The sequence below is a fragment of the Piliocolobus tephrosceles genome, chromosome 11, assembly GCF_002776525.5.
Source record: "Piliocolobus tephrosceles isolate RC106 chromosome 11, ASM277652v3, whole genome shotgun sequence".
Lineage (NCBI taxonomy): Eukaryota > Metazoa > Chordata > Mammalia > Primates > Cercopithecidae > Piliocolobus > Piliocolobus tephrosceles.
The window spans coordinates 87,450,617-87,478,067 of NC_045444.1; the positions used below are offsets into that span (position 1 = coordinate 87,450,617).

Here is a 27,451-nt window from a genome sequence, read left to right on the forward strand (position 1 = left end):
CATATATCTGTTGTGTGAAGAGAATCATAAAAAAAAAAGCCATGACCTGCTGTGAATTGAAAAACCAAGTTTTTTGGCTATAACTCAGTGTCTGTGCTTGCTTCTGTTGCTGGGTTGTAGGCATCTTGTGAGCAGGGGCTGAATGTATATTCATATTTTTCTGCATTATAGGAGCATGATCAGAGTTGAGAAATGGAATATGACAGTGTGGGTTTGAATCATGGCTATGCCATGTTCTGGCTTGTGACCTTGGGCAATGTCCCTGGCCTCTTTATTTTTTTATTTTTATTTTTATTTTTTTTCTTTCTTGAGAGAGAGTCTCACTCTTGTTGCCCACACTGGAGTGCAGTGGTGTGATCTTGGCTCACTGCAACCTCTTCCTCCTGGGTTCAAGCAATTCTCCTGCCTCAGCCTCCTGAGTACATCCCTCCCGGGATTACAGGCGTGTGCCACCATGCCTGGCTTCTAATTTTTTTTTTATTTAAATTTTATTTATTTATTTATTTTTTGAGACGGAGTCTCGCTCTGTCGCCTGGGCTGGAGTGCAGTGGCCAGTTCTCAGCTCACTGCAAGCTCCACCTCCCGGGTTTATGCCATCCATTCTCCTGCCTCAGCCTCCGAGTAGCTGGGACTACAGGCGCCCGCCACCTCGCCTGGCTAGTTTTTTGTATTTTTTAGTAGAGACGGGGTTTCACCGGGTTAGCCAGGATGGTCTCGATCTCCTGACCTCGTGATCCGCCCGTCTCGGCCTCCCAAAGTGCTGGGATTACAGGCTTGAGCCACCGTGCCCTAAATTTTATTTTTATTTTTCCTGTAATGCTGAGTTCTCGGCCTCCTTAAGTCCCAGTTTCTCTTTTGTAAAGTGGGTTAATAATGGACCTACCTCACAGGGAGGTTGGGCAGAATGAATGAGTTCATACTTGGAAAGGGCTTAGAATAGTGCCTGGTACAGTATGAGCCTGTACTAGGTGCCAACTAGCATTATTTCCTCATTTGCTTGTTTAATTCTAGCCATAAACCACCTAAGCAAGAGCTCACCATGGCTCTTGCACTTGGTACATAGAATCTGATCTCAGACAAGTGAGAGACCAGGGCACTGAGGCCCGTTCTAGGCCCAAGGGGATGCATGAGTGGGATGCATCCCCATAGGCTGTGGTGCACTGGAATGGAGGCCATAACCTGAGAGGGGACAACTTCTTGGATAAACACTCAAGTGGAAAGCTGAGCACAACACTCCTACCAGTCACAGTCTGAATGGGCTTGGCAAAGGAGAATCTAAATACAAAGCACAGGAGGGCAGAGACCTGATAAGAGAGAAAGATGGAAGAGGACGGTAGAATTGGAGGCAGGGCCTGGGGCATCATGCTTCTGGCCGCAGGTATGAGTAGGTATCGGTCTTGACTGCATTAGTACATCTGTTTCCTGCCCCATGGCTGCCAATGTGTCTATATATGAGCTCCAAGAATCAGACTGGCAACTCTAGACAGCAGGTCCCTCCTGGTCGGACGTAGTCCTTTAAAGTTCAGCATCTCGGTGGTACATTGCTGGACAAGAGTAGGCCTGGGCCATTAGAGGGTACCCTGGATGCTCAGTGCTGCCTTTCCCCTGAGAATCAGGGTGATTTGACTCAAGCCTTCCCTGCCTCTGGGAACAAAATTAATAATTGGGCTTGAGGCTTCTTATAAACCCCCCTGGGCTCAGGTGGCTAATTAGCAGGTAAGAAACAAGGCAGCACACTTTTATTCTTCTTGTGCTATGGTTTTCATCAGCTGAGAGGTCACGAATCCACTTACATGCACAGACTCAGAGCAGCAGGAGAACATTAATTATTATGAAGTGGAAAGGCACAGTCTCCTCTCCTCACACCATCTCTCTAGGCCTCCAGCTCTTCATTTTCCTCCTCCCCTCCTGGTGATTTGTCACTGAAGATTCTAGGCCCAGAATCCTGCCTTGGTTGAAAATGGTTGTTATTAGTGCAGCACCCTTCATCTCTTTTCATCTAATCCGCAGTTAGGGGGCTTCATCTAGAGTAATTATGTGGATTTCTTCTGTCTAGTTAACTTTGCCACCTGGTTAACCTTGAACACTTGGGAGGAGTGCAGGAGTCCTACAAGCGGGTAAGGTAATTGCCAGCCGAAATAAGGGCTCTGAAAGAAACAAACAGGAACATGATAGGACTAACCTGGGCATAGCTGTGCTCAGAGTACATAATTTATTAAAAATCTACTATGTGCCAGGTACTGTGCTAATTGTTTTACATGGATTCGTGCTTAATCCTCATAAATAATACCATAATATAGGTGCTATTCTCTCCATTAAATTTTTTTTTGTTCTACTTAGAACTAATTTACTAGGAATATTCTTTCTATGTTCTCTTCTTTTCTTTTTCTTTTTTTTTTTGAGACGGAGTCTTGCTCTGTTGCCAGACTGGAGTTCCGTGGTGCAATCTCGGCTCACTGCAGCCTCTCCCTCCCAAGTTCAAGCGATTCTCCTGCCTCAGCCTCCTGAGTAGCTGGCATTACAGGCATGCGCCACCACGCCCAGCTAATTTTTCTTTTTTCTTTGTTTTAAATTTATTTTTAAGATGGAGTTTCATTCCTGTTGCCCAGGCTGGAGTGCAATGGCGCAATCTCAGCTCACCACAACTGCCGCCTCCCAGGTTCAAGCGATTCTCCTGCCTCAGCCTCCTGAGTAGCTGGGATTAGAGGCACATGCCACCATGTCCGGCTAATTTCATATTTTTAGTAGAGACGAGGTTTCACCATGTTGGCCAGGCTGGTCTTGGATCTCCTGACCTTGTGATCCGCCCACCTCAGCTTCCCAAAGTGCTGGGATTACAGGTGTGAGCCACCGCGCCTGGCCTATTCTCTCTCTTTTCAAGGTGAGGAAGCTGAGCAGTGAACTGCACTCCTACCTTCTCTAGTACTGATTGAGCTGGGATCAAAAGCTGGACTCCAAAGCCTATGCTTTTAATTACTTTGGCTCAATGTAATTTCCATGAAGGTGGGGGAGTTTATCCATCTCTCTTACTATGAGTCTCCAGTACCTGGAACAATCCCTGGTACCTAGGTGTTCAATAAATATTTGTTGGGTGAATGAATGAAGGAATAAGCTCTCCCAGTGTCAGTGTGTTTATAAAAGCCATTCCTTTTTATCTTTAGAGTTTTGCAGACTCTCTTCTACCTGGCTTCTCTTCTGTCCTCAAAAAACCAGACTTTTACCCAAAGAGCATGCGAGTCTCCCAAGTATTTATAGCTTTATTTCTTTGTCTGGTAAATGTTTGTTGAGGGCCTACTATGTGCAAAGCACCATGCTTGGCCCTGTGTGAAGCAAATATATATATATATTTTTTTGAGATGGAGTCTCGCTTTGTCACCCGGGCTGGAGTGCAGTGGCCTGACCTCAGCTCACTGCAAGCTCCGCCTCCCGGGTTTACACCATTCTCCTGCCTCAGCCTCCCTAGTAGCTGAGACTACAGGCGCTTGCCACCTCGCCTGACTAGTTTTTTGTATTTTTAGTAGAGACGGGGTTTCACTGTGTTAGCCAGGATGGTCTCGATCTCCTGACCTCGTGATCCGCCCTTCTCGGCCTCCCAAAGTGCTGGGATTAGAGGCTTGAGCCACTGCGCCCAGCCTATGTGAAGCAAATATTAAGACAATGAGGTGGAATCTGTTCTCAGAGCTGTGTTGTGCATGAAATAAGGTTATTCTTTGGTAGTCCATTCTTGAGAAGAATCCTTATGGAGTTCAGTAACCTCTTCTTGAGGCAGAAGTAAATGCTTAGGGATTTGGGGGCTAATTATCTCAGTTTGGTAGAATTGAAAAATAAGTCTTTGGTGTTGTGTCATCTGTGTCAGTGATAGCAAAGCTGGATCTGTGCTAGGCCATGGTGGGTCATCTTTAAACACTGAACTTTTTAATTCTGTTAGGAATATAGAAGCAAACGTCTCACATCTCTGACAGATGGGCTTTATGGCTTGGCCTGAAGCTCTGGTTGTTTTTAAGTCCCATGAATAAAAATAAAAGACGATGTTTGCAAATTTTAAGAGGAAGTTTTTTCGTTTTTGTTTTTGTTTTGAGACAGAGTCTCGCTCTGTTGCCCAGGCTGCAGGAGTGCAAATGGCGTTATCTTGGCTCACTGTAACCTGTCTTCCGGGTTCAAGCGATTCTCCACCTCAGCCTCATGAGCAGTTGGGATTACAGGCACCCGCCATTACCCTGGAATTACAGGCACCCGGCTAATTTTTGTATTTTTGTAGAGACAGGGTTTCACCATGTTGGCCAGGCTGGTCTTGAGCTCCTGACCTCATGTGATCCACCCGCCTTGGCCTTCCAAAGTGCTGGGATTACAGGAATGAGCCATCGCACCTGGCCAAGAGGAAGTATTTATTTTTTCTACCCTGCTCTTTCTGAAAAGCTTGAACATTTTTCTGTACTTTCCTTTTCTTTTTTGAGACAGGGTCTTGCTCTATCACCCAGAATGGAGCACAGTGGAACAATCACGGCTCACTGCAGCCTTAACCTCCCAGGCTCAAGCGATCCTCTCACATCACCCTCCCAAGTAGCTGGAACTACACACAGGCACCACCACATCCATCTAATTTTTAAAATATTCTGTAGAGACAGGGTTTCACTATGTTGTCCAGACTGGTCTCAAACTTCTGGGCTCAAACAATCCTCCCACTTCAGCCTCCTGAGTCCCTGGTACTACAGGCACATGCTAACATGTCTGGCTAACTTATTTTTGTTTTTTGTAGAGACAGGGTTTTTTGCTGTATTACCCAGGGCGGTCTTGAACTCCTGGCTTCAAGTGATCTTCCTGCCTTGGCCTCCCAAATCACGGGATTATGGTCATGAGCCACCACGTAATCTTTGTTTTATGTGCATTTATAAGCTTTGCTTCCCCAACAAGATTATAAGCTCTTTGATTTAAGTACATCATATATTTGATATGTATTCTCTTGTCCAAGTATTTCTGTAGGCAATAAGGGGAACTTTGTAAAACAAGAGTTTTCTGGTCAAGTAAATTTGAGAAGTGCTGCCTAATCTCTCCCCCCCCCAGATATTTGCAATGCATATTGACCTATTAAAGGCTCTGAGAATTCTTCCTGCGAATAAACCTATTTTAGCCTTGTCCACCTTGCATTTCCCAAACACATTTGACCTCCGAACTCCCTTTTTCACTAAGAATGTTTTGCCCATCTTGTGTTTTGCCCATGTGCTCTATAGCAGTTAACACTGGGCTTATTAAAGGTACTCAGTAAGTGATTGTAAATTAACTGGTGAAGCATTCCCTCATTCTTGTTTATTTTATACATTTATTTAATGAAGCCCTGTTCACAGAAATTGTCAAGATAAATGCACCCTCATTTAGATCAAAACAAATTCTAAATTAACGAAGTCATGACATTTTACTGTATTTTGGTTTTTTTGGTTTATCTGCGAAGTCCTCAAACCTATGAGTAGTGCTGACCCTGGCCTTGAATGAACAGCCCTGTACTAACTACAAGGCCAGAAGAACCCCCGCCTTTCCCCTCCCCACCTCCCCCATATCATTTCAAGAAGTTCTAAAGAACCGTTGGAATTTTTGGAGATCAGACTGGGTTGGGTGTGGGTTTTCCAGGGTGGGTTCTAGAAGGAGAAGTGGGACTTCTGTAGTTTGTTGAAGTTTTATTTTCCAAACCCAGCCCCCAAGTTTTTCTTCCTCTATTTATGTGCAAGGACAAAACAGTTACTGTTCTGCCTTCATAGGACATGGACTTTGTCTGCTCTGAGCCCATTTTAGTTTAGAATATAGAGACCTCCCTCCAGGTCCTAAGAGAGATTCCATGAGAGATGCGCAACACCATAAGATTGGTGATTTGTATTTTGAAATGGCTTCCTTTGTTTCCTTTAAAGTCAATATCTTATATCTGAATAAACACAGTTTGCAAAGCATCTTTACAGAAATCTCATTGGATCCTCACGGTCACCTTTTTTTTGAGACAGAGTCTCACTCTTTCATCCAGGCTGGAGTGCAGTGGGGCGATCTTGGCTCCTCCACTTCCTGGGCTCAAGTGATCCTCCTTAGCCTCCCAAGTAGCTGGGACCACAGATGCATGCCACCACGCCCGGCCAATTTTTGTATTTTTAGTAGAGATGGGGTTTTGCCATGTTGCCCAGGCTGGTCTTGAACTCCGCAGCTCAAGCGATCCACCCGCCTTGGCCTCCCAAAGTGCTGGGACTACAGGTATGAACCACCGTACCCTGCCCTCACAGTCACCTTTTGAAGAACCTCCTGCTCAAGAGTTCCTCCTGCCTCAGCCTTCTGAATAGCTGTGATGACTACAGACATGTACTACCATGCCTGGCTAATTTTTTATTTTTTGTAGAGATGGGATTTCCCTGTGACTCTCAGGGTGGTCTCAAACTCCTGAGATCAAGCCGTCCTCCCACCTCAGCCTCCCAAAGTGCTGGGATTATATGTGTGAGCCACTGCACCTGGCCAAGCATTCGTTTTAATCTTGTTTTATTGATGAATAAACTGGGGCTGACTCAAACTGACTCAAAGTCACACTGTCATTACCTTTTTGATCCTGTACATCAGACTGGGCTGTATGCATGTTCTTGCTGGCCCAATAAAGTTGCAGGTGCCAGCTAACAACTCTTCCCACTCCACCTCACCATCTCACAGAGGAAAATTGTGACATTAATGGGAAATGTCAGTGGTGATGACTTCAGGCTGGGCCTATGGAGTGACTGCCTTGCCACACATTTAAGCAATGCTCTGTCTTGTCTGAGGCTCAGACCTGCTGTTCTTTTTGGCATTTGGGACCTGCATGGTTTTTGGCTTCCTCCAGCTTTAGCCATTTTTATTCTGTTCTTTTAGGTAAGGATTTTCTGCCCCAGACCTCAGATTCCCATTCCCTTCCTAGCTTGTCTGCTGTTGTAGCTCAGTCCTCTTCCAAGACCATGCAAGATTCAGACCCTAGTAAGAGGAGATGGAGGAACTAGGACTTAAACCCACATCTTGTGATTGCAAGGTTCCTCTTTTGTCCTGCACCACGCGACTGTCTGCTTATGGTCATGTGACAGGGGCTTCCCCAGCCAGAACCTCCAGGGAGCACAAATAAAGGAAAGAGCTGGAAGGCACAGTATAGCATTTGTTCTGTCCAAGCCTCACATATCCGCATGGGAAAGGAGAACGTGGTGAAGCTTTCTTTCAAGGACTTTGATAAGGAAGAACATTTATCAGTGAAGAGAGGTTTTGAGGGATGTGAACCAATCTTGAGATAAGTAAACAAAAGAGCTTTGAGTCTGGTGTTTCCCTGTTTGCTTCTGCCTCCTGGAGAAGCAAATACTCCACGATTAGAGACATGTAAGTCCTTTGGAATAGAATAGCAGTGATGGAACTGGAGTCCTAGTCCGGGTTCTCTCCTTGTTCAGCCTGGATTCAGTACTGGATATTGAAACTCGCCTGCACCCTCAGAGGAGATGACTAGGGGACAGTGCATCCAGGCCTCTTCTACCACACAGAGAGTTTTCTTTTTTTTATAAAGTGCATACACATTTAAAATTTAGTGATACTCCCAAATTGCTCTTCAAAAAGGCTGTACAAAATTACAGTCCTGATAACAGCTACCCAGAGATCCTGTGAAGGTATTTACCATTATTATTATTATTATTATTATTATTATTAGAGACGGAGTCCTGCTCTGTCGCCCAGGGTGGAGTACAGTGGCGCAGTCTTCGCTCACTGCAACCTCTGCCTCCCGGGTTCAAGCGATTCTCCTGTCTCAGCCTCCCAAGTAGCTGGGATTACAGGTGAGCACCACCACGCCTGACTAATTTTTGTATTTTTAGTAGAGACAGGGTTTCACCATGTTGACCAGACTGGTCTCGAACTCCTGACCTCAGGTGATCCGCCCGCCTCGGCCTCCCAGAGTGCTAGGATTACAGGCGTGAGCCACTGGGCCTGGCTGCCCTCACTGTTTAATGGGTTATTTGCAACCTGTGAATCATGTCTCGCATTTCCTTGTTAATGATGCTGATTGATTATAGACTTAGGAATATCAGCACTTCCTTTGTATCTCTTCATTATTACATGATACAATAATACATTTTCTTTTTTTTTTTTTTTTTGAGACAGAGTCTCACTCTGTTGCCTAGGCTGGAGTGCAGTGTTGCAATGTTTGTCTCACTGCAACCTCCACCTCCCGGGTTCAAGCGATTCTCCTGCCTCAGCCTCCTGAGTAGCTAGGACTACAGGGGCGTGCCACTACACCTGACTAATTTTTGTATTTTTAGTAGAGACGGGGTTTTGCCATTTTGGCCAGGCTGGTCTTGAACTCCTGACCTCAGGTAATCTGCCCGCCTCAGCCTCCCAAAGTGCTGGGATTACAGGTGTGAGCCACTGAGCCCAGCTAATGATTCATTGTTTAATCCTTAGTTGTGGGCCAAGCAAAGGAGAAAAGTAAGAAGCCTTTTCCTTTTACTGATAGGAAAGGTCAAAGGACTTACCTAGTGAATTATTTACCTAAAAATGTATACAAATCACTCCAAAATTTAGTGGCTGAAAACAACAGTACTAATTTAATTATATCTTCACCTGTGGGTGAGGAATTTAGGAGCAGCTTAGCTGGGCTGTTCTGGCCCAGAGTCTAGTGAAGTTGTGGTCAGTTGTCAGCTGGGTCATCTGAATGCTTGATTGGGATTGGAGGATCCACTTCTAAAGTGGTCACTTACATGACTGGGAAGTTGGTGCTAGCTGTTGGCGGGAAGCCTGTTCTTCATGTGGGACTCTGAGGGACTGCCTGAGTACTTTCATGATGTGGTGGTGGGCTTCCCCCAGAGTGAGCCACTCAGAAGAGAGAAACATTGTGAGGTCTGGATTTCAATAAGAAGATCGTTGAAGAAAGAAAGGTTTTGTCCTCCCCTTGGTTTGATTGGACTAGAGTGGGCTCAGTCTGCCTGTGGCTGGCATCAGGCAGGAACAGTGGTATAGCAGGGTATAGACCATATTTAGGGACCTAAAGTCATGTCTTTCATGATTCAGATGGTTCCTGTTCCAACTGTCCAGGACTCAAGCCCGTCAAAATATGACACAAAAGCAGAAGCTTTTCATAATGGAGATTAGACCATGGCTAGGATTCCTACTCAGTTCTCTTGAGCTCTCCTCACTCCAGTGTTGTTTTCCATGTTTGTTTTGTGTTTTCCCCAGAGCTTCTTCAAGACACCTTCACTTCCCTGGGCTATGAAGTCCAGAAATTCTTGCATCTCAGTGTGAAAGATATAGCCGAGATTCTTGGCCAATTTGCCTGTATGACCAAGCACCGAGACTACGATAGCTTTGTGTGTGTCCTAGTGAGCCGAGGAGGCTCCCAGAGCGTGTATGGTGTGGATCAGACTCACTCGGGACTCCCCCTGCATCACATCAGGAGGATGTTCATGGGAGATTCATGCCCTTATCTAGCAGGGAAGCCAAAGGTGTTTTTTATTCAGAACTATGTAGTGTCAGAGGGCCAGCTGGAGGACAGCAGCCTCTTGGAGGTAGATGGGCCAGCAATGAAGAATGTGGAATTCAAGGCTCAGCAGCGAGGGCTGAGCACAGTTCACCGAGAAGCTGACTTCTTCTGGAGCCTGTGCACTGCGGATGTGTCCCTGCTGGAGCGGTCCTGCAGCTCACCGTCCCTGTACCTGCAGTGCCTCTCCCAGAAACTGAGACAAGAAAGGTGAGCCCCCAGGAGGTGGTCAGTTCTGGACCACCTGCTTATTTTCATGCCACAGGATAGGAATTACCACTGTGCCACATTTGCTGCCCTTCTCTTCTGGGAGGAAAAGAGATTTTCCCTCCTGCATTGGGGTTGCCCTAGGACTACAGTATAGACCCGGCACGATTTATAAATACTTTGTAGTTAGTTAGTTTGTAGTTTGAATACTTTTCTTCAAAATTAAGAAATTTTCAGCCTGGGCAACAAAGTCAGAACTTACTCTATAAAAAAATTAAAAATTAGTTGGATGCAGTGGTGTGCGCTTGTGGTCCCAACTGCTTGGGAGGCTAAGGTAGGAGGATCGCTTGAGCCCAGGAGTTTGAGGCTGCAGTGAGTCGTGATTGTACTACTGTACTGCAGCCTTGGAGTACAGTATTGGAGACCTTGTCTCCAATAAATAAATAAATAAATAAATACAAATAACAAGTTTTTTTTTTTTTTTTTTTTTTGAGATGGAGTCTTGCCGTTTGCCCAGGCTGGAGTGCAGCGGCACAATCTTGGCTCACTGCAACATCTGCCTCCCAGGTTCAAGCAGTTCTCCTGCCTCACCCTCCCAAGTAGCTGGGATTATGGGCGTGTGCCACAACGCCCCGGCTAATTTTTGTATTTTTAGTAGAGACTGGGTTTCACCGTGTTGACCAGGCCAGTCTTGAGCTCCTGACCTCAGGTGTTCTGCCTGCCTCAGCATCCCAAGGCATCCCAAGGGGCTAGGATTACAAGCGTGAGCCACTGTGCCTGGCCACAAATTTTTATTTTTAATTAATTTTTTTTTTTTTTTTGAGACAGAGTTTCACTCTTGTTACCCAGGCTGGAGTGCAGTGGCATGATCTTGGCTCACTGCAACCTCCGCCTCCTGGGTTCCAGTGATTCTCCTGCCTCAGCTTCCCGAGTAGCTGGGATTACAGGCACCTGCCACCACATCTGGCTAATTTTTGTATTTTTAGTAGAGACAGGGTTTTCATCATGTTGGCCAGGCTGGTCTGGAACTCCTGGCCTCAAGTGATCCACGCACCTCGGCCTCCCAAAGTGCTGAGATTACAGGCATGAGCCACCACACCTGGCCACCTTCCAGATCTTTTTTTATTTGATGCCCACACAGTCATATAGAAGTGTATCTTTTTTGTTTGTTTTTTGAGGTGAAGTCTTGCTCTGTCGCCCAGGCTGGAGTGCAGTGGCACATCTCGGCTTACTGCAACCTCCACCTCCTGGGTTCAAGCAATTCTCCTGCCTCAGCCTCCTGAATAGCTGGGACTACAGGTGTGCACCACCACGCTCTGCTAATTTTTGTATTTTTAATAGAGACGGGGTTTCACCATGTTGACCAGGCTGGTCTTGAACTCCTGACCTCAGGAGGCTGATCCTCCTGCCTCGGCCTCCCAAAGTGCTAGGATTACAGACGTGAGCCACCGCACCCAGCCCAGAAGTATGTTTGTAAGCCCAGATGGAATCATCATCTATTATTTATTTATTTTTAATTTAAAAAATTTTAATACAGTTCAAATCAGCATGTCTGGCTCATTTCAGCTCCTTTACTGCTAAAGCAGGGGACACGTGCTGCTTCAGTTTCTTTGCCTTCTCTTTCTCTGAAGGTATCTGCTGCATCGAACTTGAAAGTTCACATTATCCTTATTTTTCTTGATCTTGACAGATTTGTCATCCTTTCACCTGGCTGTGAGCAGAAAGTCTTTGATTTCCTCGATTTTTCAAGGCATAGCAATGAGGCACACAAGGAGAGGGCAAGGACCCACACCCCTCTAGCCCGTGTATCGCCCAAAAGACACTCACAGCCTGCCACCACTTTATAACCTGCTTTTAGTTTGTTTAACACGAGATCACAAACATTTTTGTATGTCAGTAGTCACATTTCTACAGCATCAGTTTAATGTGTGCACAACAGCCCATAATATGGCCATAGCTTAATTTACTTGATCAGTCTTCAGTTGTTGCATAGTGTTTGCTTTCATACAAAGTAAGAAACATCCTTACAGCTTAGTATTTGTTCTTATCCTTAATTGTTTTCTAGGGAGACAATTCCCAGAAGTGGAATTACTGAGTCAAAGGACATGCACTTTTCAAGCCTCGGATGCATCTTACTAGATGTCCTATAGGATGGTCATATCAGCTTTATAGGAGAGTAGCTGTGTCCCTGAATTCTCCCTGACACTGCATGCTCTTATATTTCCCCAAGTTTTGACAATTTGATAGGTGAAAAGTGGTATCTGACTGTTCAGATCTGGAAGGCTTTGTTATGTATTTTTTTAAATGTTTATTGGCAAGAATACTTTTCTAAGAGAAGCATCAGTGTCCTGGTTTCTGTTTAAGCTGAATGAAGCCAAAATGTACCTCAAGTATAAGATTAACTGGCCTTTTTCAGTTGCACCCTAATTACAATTTAGAATGATGTTTCTGAGCCACCTGTCAAAATGCATTTTGGGCTGTACCTCTGCGTACCCCAGGAATAAATCTCATGGCCTTCTTTACCTGGCCTCCTTAGTGGTGGCCCAGCAGGAAGCGGGGTTTAGAGCAGGAGCCACTCAGCCATAGATAGTCCATGGGCCAGTGGTATTACTGGCCTTTTGAGCCCATCCCTGTTTGCATAGGTGATCCACGTGGGTTATCATCTGGCTGGTATGTTCCCAGAGTGAAACTCAGCAGCCCCTTGAGGGAGGGGATGGTGGCCACCAAGCCAGAGTGCTGCAAGTTAGTTTGGATCATTTGCTAAGCAGCTTGTGGTGCCTTTAGAAGGGAACAGTTTCAAATAACTTTCACATCTGTTGGCTCATTTCGCCCTAAGGACAATCTGTCTTCTCTCTGATATTTGCATGGCATTAAATTTTGCCTTTCTTGTTTTCTCCAGAAAACGCCCACTCCTGGATCTCCACATTGAACTCAATGGCCACATATATGATTGGAACAGCAGAGTTTCTGCCAAGGAGAAATACTATGTCTGGCTGCAGCACACTCTGAGGAAGAAACTTATCCTCTCCTACACATAAGAAACCAAAAGGCCAGGCGCAGTGGCTCATGCCTGTAATCCCAGCACTTTGGGAGGCCAAAGAGGGCAGATCACTTCAGGTCAGGAGTTCGAGACCAGCCCGGCCAACATGGTAAACGCTGTCTCTAATAAAAATACAAAAATTAGCTGGGTGTGGGGGTGGGTACCTGTGTTCCCAGTTACTTGGGAGGCTGAGGCAAGAGGATCTTTTGAACCTAGGAGTTCAGGGTCATAGCATGCTATGATTGTGCCTACAAATAACCACCGCATACCAACCTGGGCAATACAGCAAGACCCCATCTCTTAAAAGAAAAAAAAAGGACAGGAACTATCTTAGTTCATGTATTAGTCATGTTTCTCTAGAGAGACAGAACTAATAGGATAGATGTATATATAAAGTGGAGTTTATTAAGGAGTATTGACTCACGTGATCACAAGGTTAGGTCCCGCAATAGACCATCTGCAAGCAAGGAAGCCAATTCAAGTCCCAAAGCTAAAGAACTTGGAGTCTGATGTTCGAGGGCAGGAAGCATTCAGCATGAGAGAAAGGTGGAGGCCAGAAGACTACACCAGTCTGGTCTTTCCATGTTTTGCCTGCTTTTATTCTGGCAGTGCTGACAGCTGATTAGATGGTGCCCACCCGGATTGAGGATGGTCTGCCTTTCCCAATCCACTGACTAAATGATTTTTTTTTTTTTTTTTGAGATGGAGCCTCACTCTGTTGCCCAGGCTGGAGTGTAGTGGTGCGATCTCGGCTCACTGCAAGCTCCGCCTCCCGGGTTCACACCATTCTCCTACCTCAGCCTCCCGAGTAGCTGGGACTATAGGCGCCTGCCACTGCGCCCAGTTAATTTTTTGTGCTTTTTAGTAGAGACAGGGTTTCACCATGTTAGCCAGGATGGTCTCAATCTCCTGACTTTGTGATCCGCCCGCCTTGGCCTCAAATGACTCAAATGTTAATCTCCTTTGGCAGCACACTCACAGATGTACCCGGGAACAGTACTTTGCATCCTTCTATTCAATCAAGTTGATACTCAGCATTAACCATCACAGTCCATTTGGGCAACTATACCAAATTACCATAGACCAGGTAACTTAAACAGTAGTTATTTCTCACAGTTCGGAGGCTGAAATCCAACATCTAGGTGGCAGCATATCTGGTGTCTGGTAAGGCTTGCTTCCAGATCTTACCAGATGTCAGTCTTTTCTTGTGCTCACATGGCAGAAAAAGAGGATGCAAGCTCTCATGTCTATCTTCTTTAAGGGCACGAATCCCATTCATGAGGGCTCTACCCTCATGACCTAATTACCTCCCAAAGGCCCCTCCTTCTGATACTGTCACATTGGGGATATTGTCTCCCCTTTGAATTCTGTGGGAGATAGAAACATTCAGTTTGTAACAATAGCCTTATGATTTAGAGGTTACTTGTTCGTTCACCTAGACCTCAAATTGCATTTTACAGCTAATCAAGTATATCTTTCTCTGATTTGATAGTGTGACCTAAAAGGGGACCATTGTTTGAAATATTAGAGTTGCATTATTATTATTATTATTATTATTATTATTATTGAGCCAGAGTTTCATTCTGCCGCCCAGGCTGGAGTGCAGTGGCATGATCTTGGCTCATTGCAACCTCTGCCTTCTGGGTTCAAGCGATTCTCCTGCCTCAGCCTCCCGAGTAGCTGGGATTATAGGTGCCTGCTACCACACCCGGCTAATTTTTGTATTTTTAGTAGAGACAGGGTTTCACCATGTTGGCCAGGGTGGTCTTGAACTCCTGACCTCAGGTGATCCACCAGCCTTGGCCTCCCAAAGTGGTGGAGTGGCGCAACTGCATGTGGCCTATTATTATTTTTTACATTTTTAAAAATTGCTGAACAGGGGTACCTCTGGGCAGTGTGCCAGAATGCCACTTTTTAAATAATTATTTTATGATTTATTTATTTTTCTAGAAGTTAGTTTTAACTGATGTGTATCTGATGCCTATTTGTGTATACTTTGTCACGATCATGCAACAGAGGCTGAAAAGTGTGGAAGAGACAGTTTTCAGGAACAACAAGCAATTATTCCTACTTTCCAAGTTATTTTGATGCCATGGTGGCTCACACCTGTGATCTGAGTACTTTGGGAGGCTGAGGTGGACGGATCACTTGAGCCCAGGAGTTCAAGACCAGCCTAGGCAACATAGCAAGACTCCATCTCTACAAAAAAAATACAAACTTTAACTGGGCATGGTGGTGTGTTCCTGTAGTCCCAGCTACTTGGGAGGCTGAAGTGGGAGGATCCCCTGAGCCCATAGAGGTCAAGGTTGTGGTAAGCTGTGATCATACCACTGCACTTCAGCATGGGAGACAGTGAAACCCTGTCTCAGAAAAAATAAATAAATAAAACCACTAGCACCACAAACAACAACAAAAAGTTATTTTGCGCTTGTTTTGAGCACAGGACTCCTGCGGTGTCTTTGCATTTAATATTGTATAGGGATGCCAGTGGGAAGTGATGTGTATGCTTGGCCTCATGAACTAAAACCCCATGTTAATTATGACAGAAGGAAAGTGTGTGAGAGGGATCTTAACTACCTAGCAGCTCTAGCTGCCATTTTGAACCGTGAAGATAAGGACCACACTTAGGGGTAGCTGGGTGGTGAGCAGCAAGAAACCTTGTTGAATGAGGGCATGAAGGAGCAGAATCACTGTGGAATCACTGTGCCACCCCTAATTACCTACCTCTGGACTTTTATGTGCAGGAAAAAAATTGAGAGTTTATATTTATCTCAACCTAGTTAATACAACTGATGCATTCTTATGTTATTAAAATGTTTGGAGGCCAGGCGCGGTGGCTCATGCCTGTAATCCCAGCACTTTGGGAGGCCGAGGCCGGTGGATCACGGGGTCAGGAGATCGAGACCATCCTGGCTAACATGGTGAAACCCCCTCTCTACTAGAAATGCAAAAAATTAGCCGGGCGTTGTGGCGGGCGCCTGTAGTCCCAGCTACTCGGGAGGCCAAGGCAGAAGAATGGCATGAATCCGGGAGGTGGAACTTGTAGTGAGCTGTGATCTTGCTACTGTACTTCAGCCTGGGTGACAGTCCAAAACTCTGTCTCAAAAAACATAAAAAATAAATAAAATGTTTGGAATGTTGGCTTCATCCCTGGGATGCAAGACTGGTTCAACATACACAAATCAAGAAACATTAATCACATAAACAGAACTAAAGACAAAAACCACATGAATATCTCAATAGATGCAGAAAAGGCCTTCAATAAAATTCAACATTTCTTCATTTTAAAAACTCTCAATAAACTAGGTATTGATGGAAAATATATCAAAATAATAACCATTTGTGACAAACCCACAGCCAATATCATACTGAATGGGCAAAAGCTGGAAGCATTCCCCTTGAAAACTGGCACAGGACAAGGATGACCTCTCTCCTATTTAACATAGTATTAAAAAGTTCTGGCCAAGGCAATCAGGCAAGAGAAAGAAATAAAGGGTATTTAAATAGGAAGAGAGGAAGTAAAACTGTCTGTTTGCAGATGACATGATCCTATATCTAGAAAACCCCATTATCTCAGCCCAAAAGCTCCTTAAGCTGATAAGCAACTTTAGCAAAGTCTCAGGATACAAAATCAATGTGCAAAAATCACAAGCATTCTGTACACCAACAATAGACAAGCAGAGAGCCAAATCATGAGCTCCCATTCACAGTTGCTACAAAGAGAATACAAGACCTAGGAATACAACTAGTAAGAGATGTGAAGGACCTCTTCAATGAGAACTACAAACCACTGCTCCAGGAAATAAGAGAGGACACAAACAGATGAAAAAGCATTCCATTCTCATGGATAGGAAGAATCAATGTCATGAAAATGGCCATACTACCCAAAGTAATTTATAGGTTCAATGCTGTTCGCATTAAACTACCGTTGACATTCTTCACAGAATTAGAAAAAAAACTACTTTAAAATTCAAATGGAACCAAAAAGAGCCCATATAACCAAGACAACAATAAGCAAAAAGAACAAAGCTGGAAGCATCACACTACCCAACTTCAAAGTATACTGCAAGGCTGCAGTAGCCAAAACAGCATGGTACTGGTACAAAAACAGACACATAGACCAATGTAACAGAATAGAGACCAGAGAAAGAAGACCACACGTCTACAGCCATTTGATTGTCGACAAACCTGACAAAAACAAGCAATGGGGAAAAGATTCCCTATTTAATAAATAGTACTGGGAAAACTGGCTAGCTATATGCCGTAAATTGAAACTGGACCCCTTCCTTACACCTTATACAAGAATTAACTCAAGATGAAAGACTTAATGTAAAACGTAAAACTATAAAAACCCTAGAAAAAAATCTAGTTAATACCATTCAAGACACAGGCACAAGCAAAGGTTTCATGACAAAAACATCAAAAGCAATTGCAACAAAAGCGAAAATTACAAATGGGATCTAATTAAACTAAAGAGCTCCTGCACAGCAAAAGAAACTATCATTAGGGTGAACAGGCTACCTACAGAAATGGGAGAACATTTTTGCAATCTATTCATCTGACAAAGATCTAATATCCAGAACCTACAAGGAACTTAAAACAAATTTACAAGGAAAAAAACAACCCCATCAAAAAGTGGGCAAAGGATGTGAACAGACACTTCTCAAAAGAAGATATTTATATGGCCAACAAACATACTAAAAAAAGCTCAACACTACTGATCATCAGAGAAATGCAAATGAAAACCACCATGAGATACCATCTCATGCGGGTCAGAATAGTGATTATTAAAGAGTCAAAAAACAACAGATGCTGGTGAGGCTGTGGAGAAATAGGAACACTTTTACATTGTTGGTGGGAATGCAAATTAGTTCAGCCATTGTGGAAGTGTGTGGTGATTCCTCAAAGATCCAGAACTAGAAATACCATTTGTCCCAGCAATCTCATTACTGGGTATATACCCAAAGGAATATAAACCATTTTATTGTAAAGATACAGGCACATGTATATTCACTGCAGCACTCTTCACAATAGCAAATGCCCATCAGTGATAGACTGGATAAAGAAAATGTGGTACATATACACCGTGGAATACTGTGCAGTGCAGCTGTTAGAGCTTTTGGTGATACAGTGAATCAGATTTTTCATTAATTCTTTTAATTGGTTATTATTGAACATGATACAGTGCTGTTGAACATGATACATGAACCTGAACAGTACTATTTCATGTGAATCTCCTCCAAGGCTTCTTTTCATTTTACAGGTCACGCTGTAATTCTTGGAGAGCATGCTGTAGCTTGAGTGCAGAATTCTCATCAGTTTTATCTTTGTATCTCTCCTAAACACTACCGGATGAAGAGCCTGGCACACACATAAATATATATTGAATGAATCAGTGATGGAATGAAAAGAGAAATGATGGATCTCCTAAATTTTAACTTTTATAAAATATTTTGATATATTCATGACCTTACTTTACCAAGCAATGTACTGAACATGATGTAATCTTTGTGTTGAAATCTTGAGTCTGGCTATGTTTCTATTTTAAATTCATAAAGAATTCTAACAGAAGAGGAATTCAAAGAATGTCATAAATCGATGTTTCTCCGTGGATGAAGGAACTGTTTTATTCACTTGCTGATAATTCAGCCTAATCCAGTTTGACATCATATAAATAAGTAGTTGAATTATGGATTTAAAATACATATTCTTTTCTAACTACAAAGGTAATACTTATTTAGATGGTTTTGAAAATACAGAGGCCGGGCGCAGTGGCTCACGCCTGTAATCCCAGCACTTTGGGAGGCCGAGGCGGGCGGATCACGAGGTCAGGAGATCAAGACCATCCTGGTGAACACGGTGAAACGCCGTCTCTACTAAAAATAAAAAAAAAATTAGCCGGGCGTGGTGGCGGGCGCCTGTAGTCCCAGCTTCTAGGGAGGCTGAGGCAGGAGAATGGCGTGAACCCGGGAGGTGGCGGAGCTTGCAGTGAGCCGAGATTGTGCCACTGCACTCCAGCCTGGGCGACAGAGCGAGACTCCGTCTCAAAAGAAAACAAAAAAAAAAAAAAATAGAAAATACAGAAAGGCAGCCGGGCGCGGTGGCTCACGCCTGTAATCCCAGCACTTTGGGAGGCCGAGGCAGGTGGATCACGAGGTCAGGAGATCGAGACCATCCTGGCTAACATGGTGCAACCCTGTCTCTACTAAAAATACAAAAACTTAGCCGGGTGTGGTGGCGGGCGCCTGTAGTCCCAGCTACTCCGGAGGCTGAGGCAGGAGAATGGCGTGAACCCGGGAGGCGGAGCTTGCAGTGAGCTGAGATCAGGCCACTGCACTCCAGCCTGGGCGACAGAGCGAGACTCCGTCTCAAAAAAAAAAAAAAACGAAAATACAGAAAGGCACTTAAAAAGTCTATTATTCTCCACCACCACTCAGTCTATCATCTGTCTCTCCATTCATTCATCCATTTGTTTATATCTGTTAATCTTTGTTCATGTGTAGCTTTTACATGAGTGGAATCATAATGCATAGTCCATTTTGAAGTCTGCTTTTTTTTTTTACACAAAAATATGTTGTGAATATTTTCCTATATTATTAAATATCATTAGCTGAACTTTTAGAATTGACTGCATGTCTTGGTACCATTTAGATGTAGTTTAAGATACTTAGAAGTTATGTGGCTTTGCCACTATGGATGAATCTTCTTTACTCAATATTAATTACTTAAAAATAACCTCACTTAAACACTACTTAGCCATAAAAAGGAATGAATTAATGACATTCACAGCAACCTGGAGACTATTATTCTAAAGGAAGTTACTCAGGAATGGAAAACCAAACATTGTATGTTCTGACTCATAAGTGGGAGATAAGCTATGAGGATGCAAAGGCATAAGAAGGATACAGTGGACTTCAGGGACTCAGGGGAAAGGGTAGGAGTGGGGTGAGGGATAAAAGAATACAAATTGGGTTCAGTGTATACTGCTCAGGTGATGTGTGCACCAAAATCTCACAAATAACCACTGAAATGCTTATGCATGTAACCAAATACCACCTGTTCCCCAAAAACCTATGGAAATAATTTTTTTTTTTTAAAGGAATGAGATCATGTCCTTTACAGGGACATGGATGAAGCTGGAAGCCATTGTCCTCAGCAAACTAACACAGGAGCAGGAAACCAAACACCACATGTTCTCACTTGTAAGCGGAAGCTTAACAATGAGAACACATGGACACAGGAATGAGATCAACACACACTGGGGCCTGTTGTGGGGGCCGTAGGAGGGAGAGCATCAGGATAACTAGCTAATGCATGTGGGGCTTAATACCTAGGTGATGAGTTGATAGGTGCAGCAAACCACCATGGCACTCATTTACCAATATAACAAACCCACACATCCTGCATTTGTATCCAGAACTTATAATTAAAATAAAATGTTTTAAAAATCTGTAGAGAATATGAAGAAAAAAAGATTCTGAAATGCGTACACAATAAAATTGCAGTTCAGTCAAATATTCGAAGTCTCTAACTGTCTAGTTGGTATCTTCATTTTCATCTTCAAGATCCCACTCCAAACACTGTTAGCTCAGCCAAATTGAACAGCTCATAGCTCCCACCCCTGGATCTTTGGTTCTGGTGATTGTATATTTCTGGACCATTTGGAACCCCAGCATATTACCATACCCCACATCTCCACATCCCCAAAATATAACCATACTTCAAGGGCAGTTCAAATACTGTCTCCTTCTATCCTCCATAAAGTCATTATCTCTTCCATTGGAATTATCCCCCCTTCTCTTGAACAGTACTATTTCATGTGAATCTCCTCCAAGGCTTCTTTTCATTTTACATCTCGCGCTGTAATTCTTGGAGAGTATGCTGTAGCTCGAGTGCCGAATTCTCATCAGTTTTATCTTTGTATCTCTTCTAAACACTACCGGATGAAGAGCCTGGCACACACATAAATATATATTGAATGAATCAGTGATGGAATGAAAAGAGAAATGATGGATCTCCTAAATTTTAACTGTTATAAAATATTTTGATCTATTCATGACCTTACTTTAGCAAGCAACGTACTGAACATGATGTAAACTATTGTTGATGTAGTGTTTATATTGGAAGTGTAAGTAGTTGTGGCATGGGATTGTGACATATCCTAGGTTGCCTCGTCTTCTTTTTATTGAAATGTCATTCACATGCCATAAAATCTGCCGCTTTAAAGTATATGATGCTGTGGATTTTAGTGTATTTACAGAGTTGTGCAATCATCACCACTATCTAATTCCAGGAACATTTCCATCTACCTAGAAAGAAACTCCATACTAGTGAGCTGCCACTCTAATCCTCCTCTAGAAACAAATAATCCATTTTCTGTCTCTTATGATTTGCCTGTTCTGAATAGTTTATAAAAATAAACATGTGGCCTTTCGTGTCTGACTTCCTTCACTTAGCAAGTTTTCAAGGTTCATCTATGCTGTAGAGTGTACCAGTACTTCGTTACATTTTATGGCTGAATAATACTCTGTTGTGTGGATATACCACATTTTATTTATTCATCAGTTGATCAAAATTTAGATTGTTTCACTTTTTTGCTATTTGGATGATGCTATGAATATTTGTATATGGATTTTTATATGGATATATGTTTTCAGTTCTTCTGGGTATATACCTTAGAAGTGAGAATGCTCATCATATGAGAGTGCTCATCATATGTCTATGTTTAGCCTTTTGAGGAACTGCCAAACTGCTTTTCAAGGTAGTGGCATCATTTTATATTCCCACCAGCAGTGTGTGAGGTTTTTTTGTTTTTGTTTTTGAGACGGAGTCTCACTCTGTTGCCCAGGGTGGAGTGCAGTGGCGTTATCTTGATTCACTGTAACCTCTGCCTTCTGGGTTCAAGCAATTCTCCTGTCTCAGCCTCCCTAGTAGTTGGTAGTAGCTGGGATTACAGGAGCCTGCCACCACGCCCAGCTAATTTTTTGTATTTTTAGTAGAAATGGCGTTTCACCATGTTGGCCAGGCTGGTCTCGAACTCCTGACCTCAGATGATCTGACTGCGTTGGCCTCCCAAAATGCTGGGATTACAGGCATGAGCTACTGTGCCCGGCCTCAAATCCTTTCTCATTTTAAAATTGGGTTATTTATTTTTTATCTATTTATTTTTCTGAGATGGAGTCTCGCTCTGTCACCCAGGTTGGAGTGCAGTGGTGCAATGTTGGCTCACTGCAACCTCCACCTCCTGAGTTCAAGCGATTCTCCTGCCTCGGCTTCCCTAGTAACTGGGATTACAGGCACCCACCACCATGCCCGGCTAATTTTTGTATTTCTAATAGAGACAGGGTTTTGCCATGTCGGCCAGGCTGGTCTTGAACTCCTGACCTCAGGTGATCTGCCTGCCTCAGCCTCCCAAAGTGTTAGGATTACAGGCGTGAGCCACCACACCAGTGGTGTTAAGCAATGTTAAGCATTCTTTTTAACATTCTGCATACTAGTTTCTTATCAGGTACAATCTTTGCGAATATATTCTCCCATTCTATGGATTGTCTTCTCACTTTCTGGATACTATCCTTTACAGTACAAGTTTTAAATTTTGATGAAGTTCACTTGATTTCGGTTTTTTATGTTATTGCTTATGCTTTTGGTGTCATACCTGAAAAACCATTGTCTAAATCAATTGCCTATGAGGTGTTACACCTATGTTTTCTTCTAAAGTTTTATGATTTTAGCTCTTTGACCCACTTTGAGTTATTTTTGTGTATGCAGTGTGAGATAAGGGTCCAGCCTCATTCTTTTGCACGTAAATGTTCACTTGTCTCAGCATTACTTACTGAAAATACTATTTTTTCCCTATAGAATTATTTTATACTTATCACAAATCAACAAGCTATAAGGGTTTATTTCGGGACTCAATTCTGTTGCTTTTTCCTATGCTAGTACCGCACTGGCTTGATTATTGTAACTTCGTAGTAAGTTTTGGAATCCAGAAATACAGTCCTCCAACTTTGTTCTTCTTCTTCTTCTTCCTTGTTTTTTGTTTTTTGTTTGTAGAGATGAGGTCTTGCTGTGTTGCCTAGGCTGGTCTCAAACTCCTGGCCTCAAACAGTCCTCCCACCTCTGCCTCCCAGAGTGCTGAGGGGTTAGCCACTGCACCTGGCCTGTTCTTTTTCAAAATTGTTAGGGCCGTATTGGGTTTACCTTTCCCTAAATTTTCGTGTAACTGTTAGGATTCGCTTGCAAATTTATGCAAAAAGGGCCTCTGGCATTTTGATAGTGATTACGCCGAATGAGAGGAGTTTGGCAGGACTAGTTTTCCAAAACGTAAGCCACAAGACCCTGCTGATAAGACAGGGTGTAGTAGAAAGGCCAACCCAAACCAGCCAAAACCCTGATGGTGAAAGAAGGGACCTCTGATGACCTTTGCTGCTCATTCTGTGGTAATTATAATACATTAGTACGCTAAAAGAAAGTCCTTCCAGCACCATGATAGTTTACAAATGTCATAGTAACTTTCAGAAGTTACCCTGTATGGTCTGAAAGGTCCAGACCTCCCCACCTCTTTCCTGGAAAACTCATGAATAATCCACCTCTTGTTTAGCATATAGTCAAGAAGCAACTATACATATAGCCAGTCAGCAGCCCATCAGGGCTACTCTCCCTAGGGTCGCCATTCTTTTATTCCTTTAGTTTCTTAATGAACTTGCTTTCACTTTATTCTGTCAGCATGCTCTTGAATTTTTTCCTGAACCCAGCTGGCCTCCTGGGCTGAGCCTCAACCTTGGGGTACTTTTGCCTGTAACAAACATATAAAGATAAGTTTGGCTGGGCGCAGTGGCTCATGCCTGTAATCCCAGCACTTTGGGAGACTGAGGATGGTGGATCGCTTGAGCCAAGGAACTTGAGACCACCTTGGGCAACACAGCAAAATCCTGTCTCTACTAAAAATATAAAAATTAGCTGGGTATGGTAGCATGCGCCTGTAGTACCAGCTACTCGGAAGGCTGAGGTGGGAGGATCGCTTAAGCCCGGGAGGTGGAGGTTTCAGTGGGCTGAGATCGTGCCACTGTACTCCAGCCTGGGGAACAGAATGAGACCCTGTCTCAAAATAAAATACATTTGAGGTGTATTGCCATCTTAACAGAAGTTGTTACTGGTGGATGGTATCCAAGTTACTGGTGGCAAATCTGCAGCAACCTCAATTCTTGCCTCCTCAGAAGAAAGAATTCGACTGAGGAGCATAAGGCAGAAGGAGGGACTGAGGCAAGTTTCAGAGCAGGAGTGAAAGTTTATTACGCTTTAGGCTGGGCACGGTGGTTCATGCCTGTAATCACAGCATTTTGGGAGGCCGAGGAGGGTGGATTACTTGAGGTCAGGAATTCCAGACCATCCTGGCCAACATGATGATGAAACCTCGTCTCTACTAAAAATATAAAAATTAACCGGGCATGGTGGTGCACGCCTGTAGTCCCAGCTACTCGGAAGGCTGAGGCAGGCGAATCACTTGAACCTGGGAGGCAGAGGTTGCAATGAGCTGAAAAAGTTTATTAAGCTTTAGAACAGTTAGAAAGGAAAGAAATGAAGGAAAGTATAACTTGGAAGAGGGCCAAGCGGGTGACCTGAGAAACCAAGTGCAGGGCTTGCCCTCTTGATTTGGGGTTTTATATGCTGGCGTACTTCCAGGATCTTTCGTTACTTCTCCCCACTCCTGAGATCTTTTTGGGAAGCTGATGATCAGTTTCAGGTGTTTTCTATTGGAATGGTGGGGGTGGGGGGGGGTGTCTGCCGGTCCTTGGCACCACCTGTGACCAATTATTACTTTACAGAACCATTTAACAACTGCCTGACCATCACCTGATGGTTGCCCAACACTCTTGGTGTGTGTCGGGAGAGGCCTCTCCTGCCTTGTTCAGACCTGACTCTACCCACTGTAACAAACCCCTTCTTTGTATACGTTGATTTGGTGACATTTCTTGTCACTTGCCTCATTGTGGATTTTTATAGATGTGGCTAAGTCATATGCTTCCTTCTGAAAAATTATGTCAAATACTAGCAGTTTCTCACTGTTTTTTTTTGTCCTAGAAACAACAAACTAAATTCGAAGTGAAAGGCCTTTCTGCCTTTATCTTTTTTATATTTTTTGAGCAGCATTAAAACTGTTTTACTCAGGCCAAGTGCCATGGCTCATGCCTGTAATCCCAGCACTTTGTGATGTTGAGGTGGGAGGATTGCTTGTGCCCAGGAACTCGAGATCGGGCTGGGCAACAAAGTGAGAGCCAGTTTCTACAAAAACATTTTTAAAAATTTGCTGGGTATGGTGGGACATGCCTTTAGTTCCAGCTACTCTGGAGGCTGAGGTGGGAGGATCACTTGAGCCCTGGAGGTTGAGGCTGCAGTGAACTATGATCTTGTCACTGCACTCCAGCCTCGGTGACAGAGCAAGACCCTGTCTCAAGAAAACCCCACAAGTATATAAACGTATATGGTGGTTTCTTATATACTACATTTTAAATTTATTGATATATAAAAAATGTATTTTAAATTTATATACTATACAATCTATGTTATATAAAATTATTTTTGTAATTTATATAACATTTTAAATTTAAGTATATTTATAAATATATATAATATATATAAATAAATGTAGTACACATTACTCAATTTTTCTTTTTCTCTTTTTTTTTTTTTTTTTTGAGACAGAGTTTCACTCTTGTTGCCCAGGTTGGAGTGCAATGGCATGATCTCGGCCCACTGCAACCTCTGCCTCCCAGGTTCAAGAGATTCTCCTGCCTCAGCCTCCTGAGTAGCCGGGATTACAGGCACCCACCAGCACGCCCGGCTAATTGTTTCGTATTTTTAGTAGAGACAGGGTTTCATCATTTGGCCAGGCTAGTCTCAAACTCCTAACCTCAGGTGATCCTCCTGCATCGGCCTTCCAAAGTGCTAGGATTACAGGCATAAGCCACCACATCCAGCCCACATTACTCAATTTAACCATGTCCACCTAGTTCCCTAGACAACATACTGCTAATTTAACTTTTAGGAACTACTGCCATCTTGCGGAACTTTGAGGTTTTGCCACCCCAGAATTTCCCAGCTGCTCTGTTCTTCTATTATGTAGCATAGCGAGCACAAAATAGGTCACCTTTTTTTTTGGAGATGGGATCTTGCTGTGTTGCCCAGGCTGGTCTCCAGCTCCTAGGCTCAAGTGATTTTCCCACCTCAGCCTTCTCAGTAGCTGGGACTATAGGAGACAGTGCCACACTGCCCGGGCCTGGTTGCATTTTACTTGTCTAGCTATTGTCTCCTTCCTGTTGACTATCTGGAAATCTCTGATGGGATCTTTAACAGAAAAAGTCTACACCTTCAGACCTTAGTTTCATGCCCATATACCACATACGACAGCTCTGGGAAGGTCTGGAATGTGTGGATAAAGGCGATGGCAGTGGCTGCTGCCATCACGCTGGCTGCAGCAGGGAGGCACGGCTCAGGGTGCATACTCCATGGAGTTGGTGGGTGCCCCCCACCTTCTGAGTTGGAGCGGGAACTCCTCGGGTGCCACTGCAGCTGCCACACCCAGACTGCAGCTGTGGATCTGAGCCTCCCTGTGCTCTTGGAGGAGGGCTGGGAGCAGGCAGGATCTGCCTTCCTGGGTGCTGAGACCAACTCGGTCACAGAGACCCTAACCCAGCGGCACTAGAGGAATTAAAGACACACACACACAGAAATATAGTGTGGAGTGGGAAATCAGGACTGACAGCCTTTAGAGCTGAGAGCCCCAGAGATTTACCCACATCTTTATTGACAGCAAGCCAGTGATAAACATTGTTTCTATAGATTATAGATTAATTAAAAGTATTCCTTACAGGAAACAAAGGGATGGGCTGAAACAAAGGGATGGGCTCTGGCTAGTTATCTGCAGCAGGAACATGTCCTTAAGGCACAGATCACTCATGCTATTGTTTGTGGTTTAGGAATGCCTTTTTGAGGTTTTCCGACCTGGGTGGGCCAGGTATTCCTTGCCCTCATTCCAGTAAAACAACAACCTTCAGCGTGGGCGTCATGGCCATCAAGAACATGTCATAGTGCTGCAGAGATTTTGTTTGTGGCCAGTTTTGGGGCCAGTTAATGGCCAGATTTGGGGGCCTGTTCCCAACACTGGAGTGTGGCTGCAGCCACCCTCCTAGGTGCAGGACCTGGGCATCTCTGCAGCCTGCACCTTCAGGGCCCCAAGAAGGACTCCCTCCCACCCCATCCCTGCAGTCTTGTGGGTGTCTGCTCCCACTGCCTGGCCTCTCTTCACTCCTGGCACCTGCTCCAATCTTGAAGTGGGGTTGGGTCCAAGCCCTGGGGCCTTGAATGGCAATGGGAGGCAGACAGAGTCCTGGGTGGAAGGGGGCAGGTCCCCAGCAAGGCCCGTCTTCAGACCAGGGAGGGCCTGAAGGCTGGGGGTGGGGCTGCCAGTCCTGTGGACTGGAATAGGGACTCATAGTGCCTCTTCTGGGTGCCCATGGACCAATTGGCAGCCACTGCCTCCCCTCTGAGGTCCATAAAAGCCCTGGGCTCAGCCAGAGAGGGCAGAGGATGGCCAGAGGACAAAGAGGGCAGAGAGGTGGTGGGATGACCAGCTGCAGAGAAGAGTACTCACTGCTGATAGCTGGAGACAGCGGGATGGCCGGCTGCAGAGAGGAGTACTCACTGCT

General features: G+C 44.1%; 1 protein-coding gene and 1 pseudogene across 10 annotated transcripts in view; one reads left to right on the forward strand and one right to left on the reverse strand.

The window, feature by feature from the left end:
* The window catches only part of CFLAR (CASP8 and FADD like apoptosis regulator), a 56,214-nt gene extending 36,279 nt beyond the window's left edge, over positions 1-19,935 (forward strand). For 8 of the 10 annotated variants that reach the window (XM_023218738.1, XM_023218740.2, XM_023218747.2 and 5 more), the window contains 2 exons: positions 9,199-9,709; positions 12,606-13,116. In XM_023218738.1, coding sequence (XP_023074506.1) covers positions 9,199-9,709; positions 12,606-12,744 — 650 coding nt within the window. In that variant the 3' untranslated portion in view covers positions 12,745-13,116. Of the gene's footprint in view, positions 1-9,198; positions 9,710-12,605; positions 13,117-18,009; positions 18,468-19,845 lie in introns of those variants that run through there. The other 2 variants (XR_003309466.2, XR_002733016.2) reach the window with 2 other exon arrangements.
* Positions 11,264-11,460, reverse strand: LOC111547155 (annotated as a pseudogene).
* Positions 19,936-27,451: the final 7,516 nt, after the last annotated feature.